At 41.1% G+C, this 14,201-nt stretch overlaps 1 protein-coding gene across 1 annotated transcript in view; it reads right to left on the minus strand.

The window, feature by feature from the left end:
• Positions 1-4,563: 4,563 nt before the first annotated feature.
• LOC140358188 (disintegrin and metalloproteinase domain-containing protein 11-like) overlaps positions 4,564-14,201 on the minus strand; it is a 39,013-nt gene continuing 29,375 nt past the window's right edge. The window contains exons 16-26 of the mRNA XM_072442876.1: positions 13,050-13,142; positions 12,594-12,674; positions 12,470-12,520; positions 12,330-12,393; positions 11,532-11,637; positions 11,304-11,423; positions 11,003-11,171; positions 9,885-9,996; positions 7,504-7,594; positions 5,776-5,793; positions 4,564-4,667 (exon numbers count right to left, since the gene is read on the minus strand). Coding sequence (XP_072298977.1) covers positions 4,652-4,667; positions 5,776-5,793; positions 7,504-7,594; positions 9,885-9,996; positions 11,003-11,171; positions 11,304-11,423; positions 11,532-11,637; positions 12,330-12,393; positions 12,470-12,520; positions 12,594-12,674; positions 13,050-13,142 — 921 coding nt within the window. The 3' untranslated portion in view covers positions 4,564-4,651. The remainder of the gene's footprint in view (positions 4,668-5,775; positions 5,794-7,503; positions 7,595-9,884; positions 9,997-11,002; positions 11,172-11,303; positions 11,424-11,531; positions 11,638-12,329; positions 12,394-12,469; positions 12,521-12,593; positions 12,675-13,049; positions 13,143-14,201) is intronic.

The raw sequence follows: 14,201 nt of genomic DNA on the forward strand, positions 1-14,201 counted from the left end.
TTTTTAGTCCAGTTCAATCTTTTTTTTTCTTTTTTAATCTGTTTTCAAAAATGTCCAAAAATACGAGTTGGGGGATGCATCATCTCTCAAACTCTCAAAAGTCAAAATGATCAAAGTGGCTGTATTTGTACACATACATAACGGTCAAAAGTACAACAGTGGGTCCTTCGTAGTGCAAAAAAAGAATTCACATTCGGCTCGACATCCACACTTAGTACCTCTTTAGTTGTGTTCATTTATTAATCTCTTTACATTTTTATAAAGTCTGCGGCGCTCACCATAGGGCTATCGACAAATGTACAAAATAATCTTCTTTTTTCCTCATTTATTCGCAGTGAAATGCTAAGCGGTGATCCGAGCGAAGTATTTCCTGCACGTATTTACAAAAGGATGCGCGTACAGTTCCCCGGCGCTCGGATACATTAGAAAAGGGTTGGATTTATTAGTTTTATTTGTTAGTTTTATTTATTTGTTGTGCTGCCAGAGCCGAGGCCGCAGCGCAGACTCAGTACAAAGAATGGGAATGTTAAGGTGTTGCCCCGAGCGACGATGTAAACAAACGAGACGATCCGAGGCGTTTCTGTGTCTTCAGCATCAACACTTTAGCTGGATATTTCTGCTCTTGAGTTACAGTAAATCACTTTGATATAGATACTTTGCACTTTATGATAACTGCACTTTTATAGCCCTTAATGAAGCATGAAAAAAGGCTTAATTCAAATTGAAATTGTGTATTTATTCAGACCTAAAGGTTGTATGGACGGTTTTTTTCAGCAAATTTCTTATCATATTTCCTCGTGGCGTGGATAAATCATTGGTCCTGCCACGTATCAATCATAAAACGCACCTATCACTCACCTGCAGCCGCGTCAGGCTCGTCCCCACGTTTCCGCGTGCCTAAGCGCATGGATCTATCATAATATAGTTCCCTCAGTGTACGGGGCAAAATGAAGACGGAGAAAGACAGCTCGAGCTGACGCAGAAGTGGACAGAAATCTACGGGAGACGAGCGATGCGATGCGCTCCGTTGCGCTAATAAACAAACGCACGTGTGTGTTGTATCAGTCCGCACGGGGGAGTGCGCATGCGCACTTCCGCCTGCGTTCTCAAATCGCCGAAAAATCGTCCATACCGCCTTTAACCACATTAAAACTGTGACTTTCATTAATTTATTTATCTTTTTATTATTATTCATTTTATTTGAATTTATTTGATTTTTCTTTACATAGGTCAGTTTGCGTTATGTACGTTTTTTTGCTGTATATTTCAAAAAAATTAAATAAAATAAATAAAATTGGGACTTAACCAGGACTAAACCCAAAACTGAGCCCAGACTAGATCAGGACTAAACAAGGTCTAGAACAAGACCAGGCTAAATCCACGTTAGGACTAAAACAGGCTCAGTTTAGGACCAGATAAATCTCCTTTTTTATTAAGAAATTACTACGTTTGATAAGACTGAATGAATTCTGTCTTTGTTCATGCTTTTTAAGGCCATTTTTCTTTTCTATTTATTCTTATAAACATACAGCAACAAAAACATACATAAAACAAACAAACCTACGTAAAGAAAAATATGTCATATTAAAAATAATAATAATGATAATTTTAAATAATAATTAAAAGAAAAAAAAGAAAAAAAGAAAAGAAAAAATAGGGGAGAAAAATAAATAAGAAAAAAGCAGGGCTGAGCAGGACCATGAAGAACTCAGGAAAAAAAATAAAAATACACAAAAATAAAGAAAAACAAAAAAATAAATGAGCAGGTAATGAGGTTAGCATCCAAAGGAAAGAGGGATTAACGAGATTATGACAAAAAGTAATAAAAAGAGCCTCATTTTTTTGTTGTCTATTTTTTAAGTTGAGTGCGGTGATTGTTTTTTCCATTGTGTGCATGTCAGTTATAATGTCCTTCTTAAGGCTAATTAAGATGAATATTAAGTGGTTCCTATTAACGCATCTCAACATTTCACCAATTGAAAAAAAAAATTGAATAAAAAGGGAAGAAAAGGTCAAATTGATTGCAAAAACCTGAGTGCAAAGAACCACCGTGTCTCAAGTTTCCAGTCGATCCGTGTCGCGCAGCTTCAAACTTAAACTTTAGATGCTAGAATTTAGTTTGGGTTTTAATCAATCCAGTTTGTATTATGAAATATCAGGTCACATGACGATTAAAAGACAAAAAAAGCTAAGGTTGCTTCGGCGTTGATGCTTCGGACACAGAACGCCCGTCGTGTCTCTTTAAAAACCTCACACTCGTTTCTCTCTCGCACGTTCATTCGACAGTGACACACTTGGACAAAGCCAGTACAAACATTTGGCCTTAATAAAGTGACCGGACACAGACGTCGCGTGGAATGCGGCGCACGACAAACAACAAATCAGAAGAAAAATGAATTAAAAATACATGCGGAAAAGACCGAGTATGTCAGTAGCTCGATGCAATTAGAGGTTCAATCGCACATCAAATATCTATTATTTTTTTCTATTTTTATGACAATTTGTGAAGTTTGTAGAGATCTAAAGTACAGAGGGGCAGGTTTTGCACGTCGGACAAAACGATACATTGAATTTTGGATAATATCGTGAACGTTGCTTAGAAAATGTAGAAAATTTGACGGCAAAAAGAGTGAATAAAAACTAAAAAATGGCAAAAGTGATATCGTAAACTGGGGTTCGCGTTGGTCTGAACTTTAAACCTCAACTAATGCCTTTAAAGGCTTAATATCGCCGCAATATCTTCATTGGGATAAAATATCGAGACATTCATTTTTGTCATTACGGCGGCAACTGACGATTATTTAAGTCAAAAACGATTAGTTCTACCGCACATTGAGACGTTTCTCGATCAATATCGACGGAAAAAAGGCAGAAAATGGAAAATATTTACAAATGAATTATATTATTGTCGAAAATAGGGATTTGTTTACTCCGTTTTAACATTTTGATTTGATAATGCCAATGTTTTTGTTATAAAACATGTTCATACGCGTTTCAGAGTCTGCGTAGTCCAATTACGATGATAAAAATGTGATTATTCGACACATTTCAGCGCTGGAACCTTGACTTTGGTGAGTTTAGTTTAGATTAAAGCTGCACTATGTCACTTTTCTGATGCTCCAACGTTTTTCCCCATCAGTAAGACATAAAAAAAACGACCTGTAATACTTCATTTTGTGCATTTCCTGTTCCCATTTGCATCGAACTACTGACGTTTGGAGGACGTTTCCCGCGGTTGCTCAAACGTGTCGCTGCGGCGCTCGAATGTCGCTCCGTCTGCGGCTACAAAAACACTAAGTTGCGGTCGTCGGGTTTTTGAAGTTTTGAAGTGTCCGTTTTCTTCCTCCGTACCTGAAATCTCGCGGAGTGTGGCAGGCAAGACGCTTCGAGTTCAGATGACGAGCGACAACGGGCGAGACGATCACGTTGAATCTGGCCTTTTTTTTTCACTTGATTTCTGTTCTTCTTTGGGGGAAAAAAGAGGGATAATCTAACGTTTCTAAGTTAAACCGTCGTCCATTTCGCTTAAAGAATCCGTGTGCATGTCTTAAAAAAGGTGTGTAAAGTCGTTGCGCTTTCCCGTTGCTGTCCGCGGTCAGTCTGGGCGCGTTTAGGGCTTCGGACGCTCGATACGTCCTTTTCAAACGCTCCATTTGTTGGCGAAAAGGACGAAGAGAAATCTTCATTTTTCCGAGAGAATCGTTTCATTTCGAAAGCATTTTCGATATTTTTGTCGATTTTAAATACTGAATAGTAGATTTAAGTGCCTTCAAGCTGGGGTACCTGCCGTTTTGTTTTGTATTCAGTAAATTGTGAACGCTTGTGACAAAATGAGACCGTCTGCTTTAGTTTGTGTTTCGAATAGATAATGTCAAAAGTACCAAAAACCAGATACTAATCGTGATTAAAACGTGTCAAAACTAGATATTAATTTGAGCAAGTATAAATACTCTAAAAATCACATAAACAGGACAAAACGTGATCTTTCCTGAACAGTTTTAGAGTTATCTTGAGATTTATCAGAGCTAGTATAAGATCATATGGAAACATAGAGAAAGTTCTATTATTTTAAGTTGAAAATATAGCTTTTTTTAATCTAAAATTGGCACATGAAGTACGGAGCTCAGTCCTTAGTGTAGAAATAAAGCTTGAACTTGTAGTATTGTATCGACACGTATCGTAGTTAGCATCATTTTGTCTTCTTTTTCGGTAACCGTCCTCGACTCAAGTCAGCGCTGCGAATGAAACGACGCTCTCCGATAAAAGACGTGAAGCTCCTCGCGTCGGCGCCGACCACGGAACGGCGCCGTCGTCGCTACAGAGCCGCGGGACCGAGGAAGACATCGGCGACACCGGGCGAGGGGGACGCCGCCCGCGCTCGCGCCACGTTCGGCCCGTTGCCATGGAGAAGACGCCGGCCTCGGTGATCCTGGCGGGTTTGGACGGGACCGAGGGGAGGAGCGGGAGGACAGGGGCGTGACGACAGGCGGGCGGGGCGACAGGGGAGGCGGAGCTGGAGGAGAGTTTGGGACGGAAGACTCGGTTGTTCCCCTGTTGTTGTTGTTGTTGTTGTTGTTTTTCTCCAGACGTGGATTGGACACAGTGAGGGGAGGAAGACGGGAACGGACACGACGCGAGAGGGACGAGGTGATTATCCTCCACCCGACCTGAAGGGGGAGAAAAGAGAGGAAGAAGACGTGTGAAGAGGTCGTGTTCATGTTCTAGAGTTTCGGGCGAAGCGCGAGGACCTGTTTAACGCGGCGGGAGAGCTGAGGTTTTCGGTCGCAATATCCAAACTTATAAACGGGGACATCAGGGTTAATCGGTTAATCGATAATCGTGATTATTTATGTCACAATGTCATCGCGAGAACCAAAAAAAAAACAATTGTGATGATTTTGGAAGCGAAAGAACTTATTTTTAGTTCTATCTAGCGTCCGAAAAATCAAGCTAAGTGTGAATAACTTTTTCAACTGGCTGTTTTTGTCGAATTTGACTTTATTTTGTCTTTCAGAACGTTCAGTTTCTTAAAGCCGTTCACAAACCTGAGGATCAGTAACGTTTTAGACCGCGGGAATGAAAGAAAATTAAAGATTTCACCGTTGTTTAATCACAATCTCAATGATCGTGAATAATTGTTCAATCGTGATGTTTTAATCGATAGTAATCGTGAGTAATTGTGATGTTTTTTCTCACAAGAATTGCAACACTATGATTTGATATCGTGACGTCCCTGATCACAGATGATGTATCGGTTTTGCCAATATATCGGGCCGATATTTGCACATATTCCACATGCATTTATCGGCTGCATCATCGGCCGTTATTTAGCTTTGGCCGATATTATTGCGCGTGAGCATTAACTTCAGCACATTTCACACACATGTTTTCGTCTATATTATCACGCATAAATAGCGCTGTGTTGATAGTCATGATATACTGTCATTATATACTATCATATCTGCACGTGTAATCCTTCACCAATCACGTGTTCGGGAGTGAATAATGACACAACTTTCTGAAGCTACAGTGAAAACGTCATTTGCGCCTGTTTTTGTGGCCCAGTATTTACAGATATTAACCTTAAACCAGGTAGAAAAGTGCACATTTTAAACACTATTCTTCCATGTTGTGACGTGAACTTGACCTACGATATAAATACAGTCAATAGTCGAGGCGAAACGTTACTTTTGTATAACGTTACATAGACATTTGGACACACATTTCATTGTTTTCATGTTTTCAGTCTGATTAAAGTCACATAGGGCGTCGTACCTTCCTCTTCGAATGTTCCTGCATCCAAAGGAGAACGGGAAATGGAAAAGAGCCATTGTTAAACATTTGTCACAACTTAGTTTAAAGGTGCACCGGGCAAAACGTCCAAAAGAGACTAAAATACAGAGTGCATCACACAAAACGCAGCATCTGTCACAATGTGTTAAGTATTAGTATTCTGGCATTTACAACGAGCGAGCCACTTGTCCACCAGGGGGCGCTTCACACAGACTTGAGCTGATCTCAGGTGGCTCTCCTTAAATCTAACTGGATTAATACTTTGCAGAGGTGGGTAGTAGTGTTTACATTTACTTGAGTAACGTGTACTTCTCAGAGTATTCTTCTGACGGTACCATTTCACTCCCAAATGAGAAATATAGTGTAACAGAAGCTTAACGCTGACAATATTAAATGATTTGAACCTTTAAGTTCCTTGCAGCGCTCCTTCAGATTTAGTTTGTCTCATTTTTAACGTTAAAAACACAAGATTTTGCGCTTTAATCAACGTTTTGTCCTTCTACTTACTTACTTTTTAACAGTTGAACTACTTCTTTGCGTTCAGTACTATCATTTTGAGTTCGATCGAGACTACAAACGTTTGGATCACCAGTTTCGAGAGCAGCTCTGAGTCCGCGGCTCGAACTCGCTCTTACGCTTCAAGTTTGACGTAAACCGTGACACGACGTGAGCTGCGTTTTGTGTTCCTTTCACGCTGCTGTCATTCTCCAGACAGTCGTTCATACTCGGTTTCAGTTTCGGGCCCAAACACTTTCAAATGAGGTCGCGGTGCGGCCTTTGGCGCCCCCTGTAGACCCGGGCCTGCGCAGGAACCCACCAGGAACCCACCAGGAACCCACCAGGAACCCGTGGAGTTCAGTGTTTGACGGACAGTTCATGCACACATGCGCCGCACACACACTTACCCCTGCTCCCAAAAGGACTCCCGACAGCTTCAGTTGGTGTGTTGTACGTTTAATTCGTTGAGGCGGGTCGTCCTTTTAGGCCAGAGAATAAGGGGTGACTATAGCGAGCATGCAGGGGGGGATTGTGGGACAAGGCAGGCTAAAATAGCACCAACGCCAAGGCATTAAAGTACTTTAATATGTATATCAGGGTGCTAGTAATTATCGTTTGTGTTCCAATGCATTTAGAGTCGGCGACATTGGAAAAAGTCAAGCCAAAAACACATTTCTAGATTCGATAAACTGACTCGAGTCCAGGACATTCATCTCAATTGACTTTGATCTTTACGTGACGGACCTTGCATTACTTTACTTGTTTGAAGGAGTTTCTGACTTGTTTTTACCGTGTCTTTTCTTATGTCAAGCCAAATCGTTTGTTGGTTGCAAGAAAACGTGGCTTTTTAGATTTGAAATAGTGAAATCGTGCTCCGTCGGCAGTCAGAAAAGTCTTGAAACCAGTGAAATGTTCGACGTCACGCACACAAGCAGCCCAATCTAACTCGGAATTGACGTTATAATAATTTGGTCATTTTCAGATTCCGATTTCAGGATCAGTTCGACCCTTTTATTGTGACCGTGAGGGGGAGTGAAGGCGGGATGAATCCGAGCTGAAGTCGAGTAAAAAAAAGACAAAATGGGGGAGTTCGAACGGCCAAACGCAGCCCGAGCCGTGTCAGAAAAAAGTGGGCGGGGTGCGAGGTGCGAGGTGCGTCCCGTGTCAAAAGTAGAAGCAGACACACAGGTGGAGGCATGCCCGAGCGCTTACTTAAATCCCCAGCCCGTCCCCCCTAGGACTATAGCTGCCAGGAGAATTGCACCCGCGATGGACCCTATTATGATATTGGTGCCACTGGGACCTGCACAAAGGAAGGGAGGAACGGGGGTGTAAAGGAGGGGAGGAGGGGCGAGAGACAACAACAACAACAACAACAACAACAACAACACCACCGAGAACACACGTCGGGACCGCGTCGACACTGTACGCCAACCACAAAGAGGAAACAGAGAAAGAAAGAAAGTGATGGACAGAGCGAAGCGGCGGGATCTGTGAGAATATAGTGCCAGCAAACCGTGTAAAAAGGGGAAACGAGGGGATTCGCATCGGGACGAACAGTTTGCGAGTTCGGAGACTTTTGGTCGACGTGGCAACTCTGTAAATCTTGCAGCAATAAACGCTAAATGTGGTTAAAATCCACATGACGCGGTCAAGACCGAAGTTCTCGTACCGGATACTCAAACTGGACCGGAATATGTATTGGAACCGCGGGTTTGCCGACATATCAAAATATCTATGTAACGCAACACCGAATTTGATGACGCCGTATCGATATCGCGGGCTGCTGTATCGGTAAATCGCCGAGAGTCATTGTTGGTCAAAATTCACTTTTTTTTTTTGCGACCGCGCTACAATTTCACGGCTCGTTTAAAGGAGTGGAAATGGTTAACGCAAAATATGGGACATTTTGACTGTTTTGATGACTAATAATTTTCATTTGGAGTTTGTGCGGGTCGCCGTGTAGCAAAGAAAAATGTTGTTAAAATTGTTTTGGGTTCTTAAAAATAGCGATATTTCGCATGTTTCGCAAAATGTGACATTATCGTATTGTGAGCCGTGTCGGGGAAAAGAAATCTACAAAAATGTCCTTGAAATAAGTGAAATCATCTGCCAGTGGATTTTACTCATCATGAATTAAGCGTAATAATTGTACGTATTCAGTAGAAATTTCTCAAAACAAGATAAGTCTGATTTTCTTTTGTCTGAATAAATCTGGGTTAAGAAATTTGCTGTGTGTGGAAATAAAAAAAATAAAAAAATGTAAAAATGTTATTATTTTAAAGTGCCCATGACAGGTTGGACGACTCATTGAACTAAAATGCAATTAAGATAAATATGCTTTGAATTGAACAAAACAATAAAATAAAATCACATAATACAGTTTATAATTTCACTTCCTGTTTGTAATTGATGACATCACACTCGGAAATTACCCAGCAAACACTGGGCAAAAACTCATCTAATGTCACAGTTTGTTTTATTCGACAAATAAAAATATAGTTTAGGGTCAAAACAGTTGTTTCTTTGTGTAAATTCTGCATAAACATTGTCTGGAATGAGTGTCACTTCCTGTCATTTTCTACAGATTTTTCAACTTGCTCAATTGGTGTAAAACTATAATTTACATGTATGACAGGTATAATTACACCAAATAAAGTAAACATTTCAAAATGGTAAAAACCTGTCATGGGCACTTTAACAGTCAGGAAAGCAATTTAATTAAATAATAGGGGGGCAAATAGACACTATACACTGAGAGCGCAGTTTATTGGCGCACACACGCACACGCGCGCACGCACGCACGCACGCACGCACGCACACACACACACACACACACACACACACACACACACACACACACACACACACACACACACACACGAATAAATCGAGTAACGTAGGTTCCTGTCCGACGCTGCGACACGTTTCGCCGCTCTGCTTGAAGGCGCGCCGTCTCCGTGGTTATTGCTTTGCCTGGAATGTTCCACAAACCGGTACAAACCCCGACATTTCAGACGTCAGATCAAGGTACCGTATTTTCCGGACTATAAGTTGCACCCTTTTTCATAGTTTTGGCCGGGGTGCGACTTATACTTATATTTATACTTATATACTTATACTCCGGAGCGACTTATGTGATATTATTTGTTATTTTCACACTTGCAACCGCATTTCACACTCCAGTGCAACTTATGTATGTTTTTTTTCTTCTCTATTATGCATTTTTCAGCTGGTGCGACTTATAGTCCCAAAAATACGGTACTTTTATGACGTTTGCCATCTTAAACGGCTGATACAAGGTTTCAGTCGGCTCCGAAGAAAGTAAATAACACAAACGTAATGATATGGCTGATCCTGTCACAGTCACGACGGCTCGGATAGAAAAAAAACACACAAACACGATGATAAAATGATGAAAAAAGCACTCAAGGAGAAGAAACAGTGTCCGCTCCGATCTAAACTCCGTGTGGATGTACAGAAGCTACAGGGATGGCAGCGACGATGAGCGAGGTGTGAGAGAGGCACAAAAAGAGAGTGAGAGAGAAAGAGAAAGAGAGAAAGAGTCGTTATTTTTGGGTGTTTTTATGGACCTTTCTTCTCGGGGCCCGTGGGGACGGTGGGCTCCGGGATGGGGTCGAACACGCTGCAGTCCTTCCCCGTGTAGTCGCGGTCGCAGATGCACTTCACCTCGTTGCTGCAGGTCTGAGTGCGAGACGCGGGGAAAGGACAGAAGAAAAAAGAGGAAAATGACAAAAAGTCGGAGGGGAATGAAATGCTGAGGATTTTTTTGTCCCGCAATATGAGACGTCACGAGGTTCCTTTTACGTCCGTCACACGAAATCACACGAAATCACAAGAAATCACAAGAAATCACACGGAATCACAAGAAATCACACGGAATCACAAGAAATCACAAGAAATCACAAGAAATCACACGAAATCACACGAAATCACACGAAATCCTGTTTCACTTTCTGTTCAGTATTCATAAAACCAATAAAAATGTATTATAGCTGCTTTAGTCCGTCTATGAAGTCACCCAGACTTTCCAAATCATAAAGAATTTCTCTCAATTTGATTCAGATAAATAATATACACGTCTGTAGCAAGGGTTTATATTTATGTTTAGAATCTAAAAAAGGACCAATACAAGGGCTGCAGTGATTGATTGACTATTTGTGTATTAGTGTAGTCGTACTTTGATAATTGTGACTGTTTAAAAGGACTATACATCCATCCATCCATTTTCTACCGCTTGTTCCCTTTCAGGGTCGCGGGTGACTGGAGCCTATCCCAGTGACTTTGGGCCTTAGGCGGGGTGCACCCTGGACAGTGGCCAACTCGTCGCAGGGTTAAAGGACTATACAGCATTGTGAAAATACCTTTTTATCACAATAACCACATTATTCAATCCAAATGTCAAAAAAGAAAAACAATTCTTGATTTTCTTTCAATAAACACTTTATTCTTGAATATTCTCTCTCTAGAAGCCTTCAGACACCACATTTTAACCTTTATTTGGTGATAATGATAATATATTTAAAAAGTCTCAATGTACAATAGAAATAATCCCTTGTCTTTGTCGCTACAAAAAAAAAAATCACCCTAGATACAACTTTTTGCAGTCACAATCATGATAGTTTTGTGAATAAAGTATTTAAAACAAACCCTTATCCTTCAAACGAACCGAACAAAGTGACAGTCTTACCCCGTGGTCCGAGCAGATGCGTCCTGAGTTGGAGCCGGGGCAGGTGCTGAGATTGAAGGTGACCACCGGGAGGCAGCGTCGCTCCAGACACATCATGTTCGGCCCACAGGGGGCGCCGTCCTCCACGTAGCCCAGGTCCGAGCCGTCCTCCAGGAGCACGTGTCCTCCTCTGAGCGGGACACACGCAAGATAACGGGATTTTACTTTAATATTGAGAGAATGATTACAGAATACAACCTCTCGAATACATTTACACAAGACAAATATCATGTGATCATTGTTTAGTCTGTTTTCGACTCACCGACAGTCCAAGTACTTGTTCTGGTGGTACAGGGTGAAGCTGGTCAACTCGCCGCTCAGGTCGCCAAACTTCGGGTTCGTGGTCACGTTGGCGCAGAACAGAAAGCCACACAAAACATCCCTTCGAGGAGACAAATAATGAGTAAAATGTGCACAATGAATCAAACAGAAGAATACGTAAGACAGAGAGGCGTTGTATGTGGATGTAGATTTGTCCTTTTAAACTCACGGCTTGTTGCACTGGAGCCAGCCCTGTCCGTCGGGGTTCGTCCCACAGTTGCCTTTCTCTGTCCCCTCTGCGTTTAGCCTCTCGTAACAAAACCTGTCCGCAGAATCTAAAAATAAAACAAGTTCATGTGAAAAAAAACACTATTTGCCGTCTCTATCGAACTACCGTACTTTTCATAGTTTGTCCGGGGTGCGACTTATACTCCAGAGCGATTTATGTGATATTATGTTATTTTCACTCTGACAACCACAAGAGGGCGCTCTAGGCTCTAAGCGACGCAGAAGAAGAATCTGCACTTCCTCTACCTCCGGAGTTTGTGGAGTTGTTTAGAAGTGACACAGAGGAAGAAGAATTCAATGGATTTAGTGATTTGGGGTAAAACTGATGCTTTGGTAAACTTGTTAGCATGTTCTTTATGCTATAGTTATCTGAATAACTGTTCATATGTTACGTTAACATACCAGACACTTACAACAGTTCTGTCTGTGCCTCATGTAGCTGAAGGTGTTAGCGTTAGCATACGTACACCTATTCACCATGTTCTCTCATCTGTCTTATCAAATTTCGCCCAAAAATTTGACTTACACATGTTTTTTTCTTCTCTATTATGCATGTTTTGGCTGGTCGACTTATACTCTGAAAAATACGGTATCGTGTCTAATGGAAGTTGCGTAGAATCGCTCAAAGGAGGAGAAAATGCACAACAAAAGCAACACGTCTTCCTGTTTGTTGCTGTGATCCGTGCGTTTCTGTTTGACACAAAGTTGAATTGATTAGAGTGACAGTGAAAGAACTTACTATAACCCCACAGTCCTTTGCACTGGCCGTCTCGAGTCCGGCACCGTCCGCCGTAACACCGTCCCTGAGGAAGAGCGACGACGGCGTCAAACGAGCGATTCGAGAGAGGCTTTTCCCGGCGAACTCGGCGACGCGCTTACCTGACTGCTGTCGCACACGTAGCCGTCGAGTTTGTGCACGTTATGGGGACACTGTGAAAAGAAGCCGAGTGAGTGAGCCCCGCCTCTCTCATTTTTGCCCCGTTGTGACGAGCGGCGGCGTTACCTGGCTGGAGTCTCCGGTGCACGTTTCGGGGATGTCGCAGTCGTTCACGGCGTCTCGACACACGGCTCCTCTCAGCTCGTACTGGCAAGAAAGGGTCAAATATTAGACGCACTTTACAAAATATGTAAACGATGACTGTTTTCTCGTATTATTGATGAACTGAATGTGTAATTCAAGCTTTTTGATTCTCACTTACCCACTCAAAGTTGTATTATGAGCGATTTCTACATGTTAAACAGCAGATACAAGAGTAATATTTCTACTTTTGTTGTTTGACTTGAAGTTTATGCTATATCTTTATACATGTTTCAATTAAATCCTCATTCTTTGGAGTCAATCAACAAATAACCACATTTCAATGAAAGAACGTGTAGGTTTGGAATAAGAATCCTTTTTTCATTCATTTCCAAACATTGATGTGGTGACGTTGGGCTGTTTGTTTGTTTGTTTGTTTACCTTGCAGCCGCTGCAACAGAGTCCGTTGCTGCACATGGCATCGTGGGTAAGAGTGCATTTTTTACAGCACGAGCCTCCGTTGCGCGCACACTCCTGCAAAGACACACAGGAACCGTTTATTCATCTTTAATAGTTTAATGATTTTGTTTCTGTTATGTTTTGTGAAGCGTCTTTAAGTGTCTTAAAAAGTGCTGCACGGGGACAAACCGACGGGGAAGGACCGCTGTTAAACATAAAGTCTAAAGAATGCAACTTTATGGTTTACTGCCAGCCGCCATTAAATCAACAACAATAACAACAACAAAAGTGCTGTATAAATCAAATGTATGATTATGATTAAATTTAATTTTTAATCACCATCAATAATAATAATAATGATCATCATCATCAATAATAATCAGCATTAATAATAATAACCATCATCATCATCATCATCATCATCAATAATCATCATCATTAATAATAATCATTAATAATAATAACCATCATCATCATCATCATCATCATGATCATCAATAATAATCATCATTGATAATAATAATCATCATCATCATCAATAATAATCATCATTAATAATAATCATCATCATTAATAATAATAACCATCATCATCATCAATAATCATCATCATTAATAATAATAATAATAATCATCATTAATAATAATCATCATCATTAATAATAATAATAATCATCATTAATAATAAGAATCATCATCAATAATAATCATCATCATAAATAATAAGAATCATCATCAACAATAATCATCATCATAAATAACAATAACTGTCATCTTTTACCTGGCAGCCGTCGTAGAGAACACATTATAGTTATTTTATGCTCCCTGCGCTGGCTCCAGTGGATTTGAAAATGTTATTGGCCCCGCCCACATCTCAGACCTCATTGTTCCTACACTCTGAGGTCTGAGGACCAGGTCCAACTTCTTGTCCCAAAAGCCGGTGGGCGACCGGACCTTTCCTGCAGTCGCTTTGCAGATTGTGCCAAACTGAGCATGTGCAGAGCAGAAGCGACGCAGCGGCAGCGCCAAGTTTCAACAAACAGACTCAAAAAACTATCTTTAGAGTCTTTGTTCACGTTTATAATGATTAGACGTCAGTCAGAAATACAGCTAGTCATTTAAAGAGTGTGTATAG

This window comes from Eucyclogobius newberryi, unplaced genomic scaffold (genome assembly GCF_026437365.1).
Source record: "Eucyclogobius newberryi isolate DKJ021-1_F unplaced genomic scaffold, fEucNew1.0.hap1 SCAF_13, whole genome shotgun sequence".
NCBI lineage: Eukaryota > Metazoa > Chordata > Actinopteri > Gobiiformes > Gobiidae > Eucyclogobius > Eucyclogobius newberryi.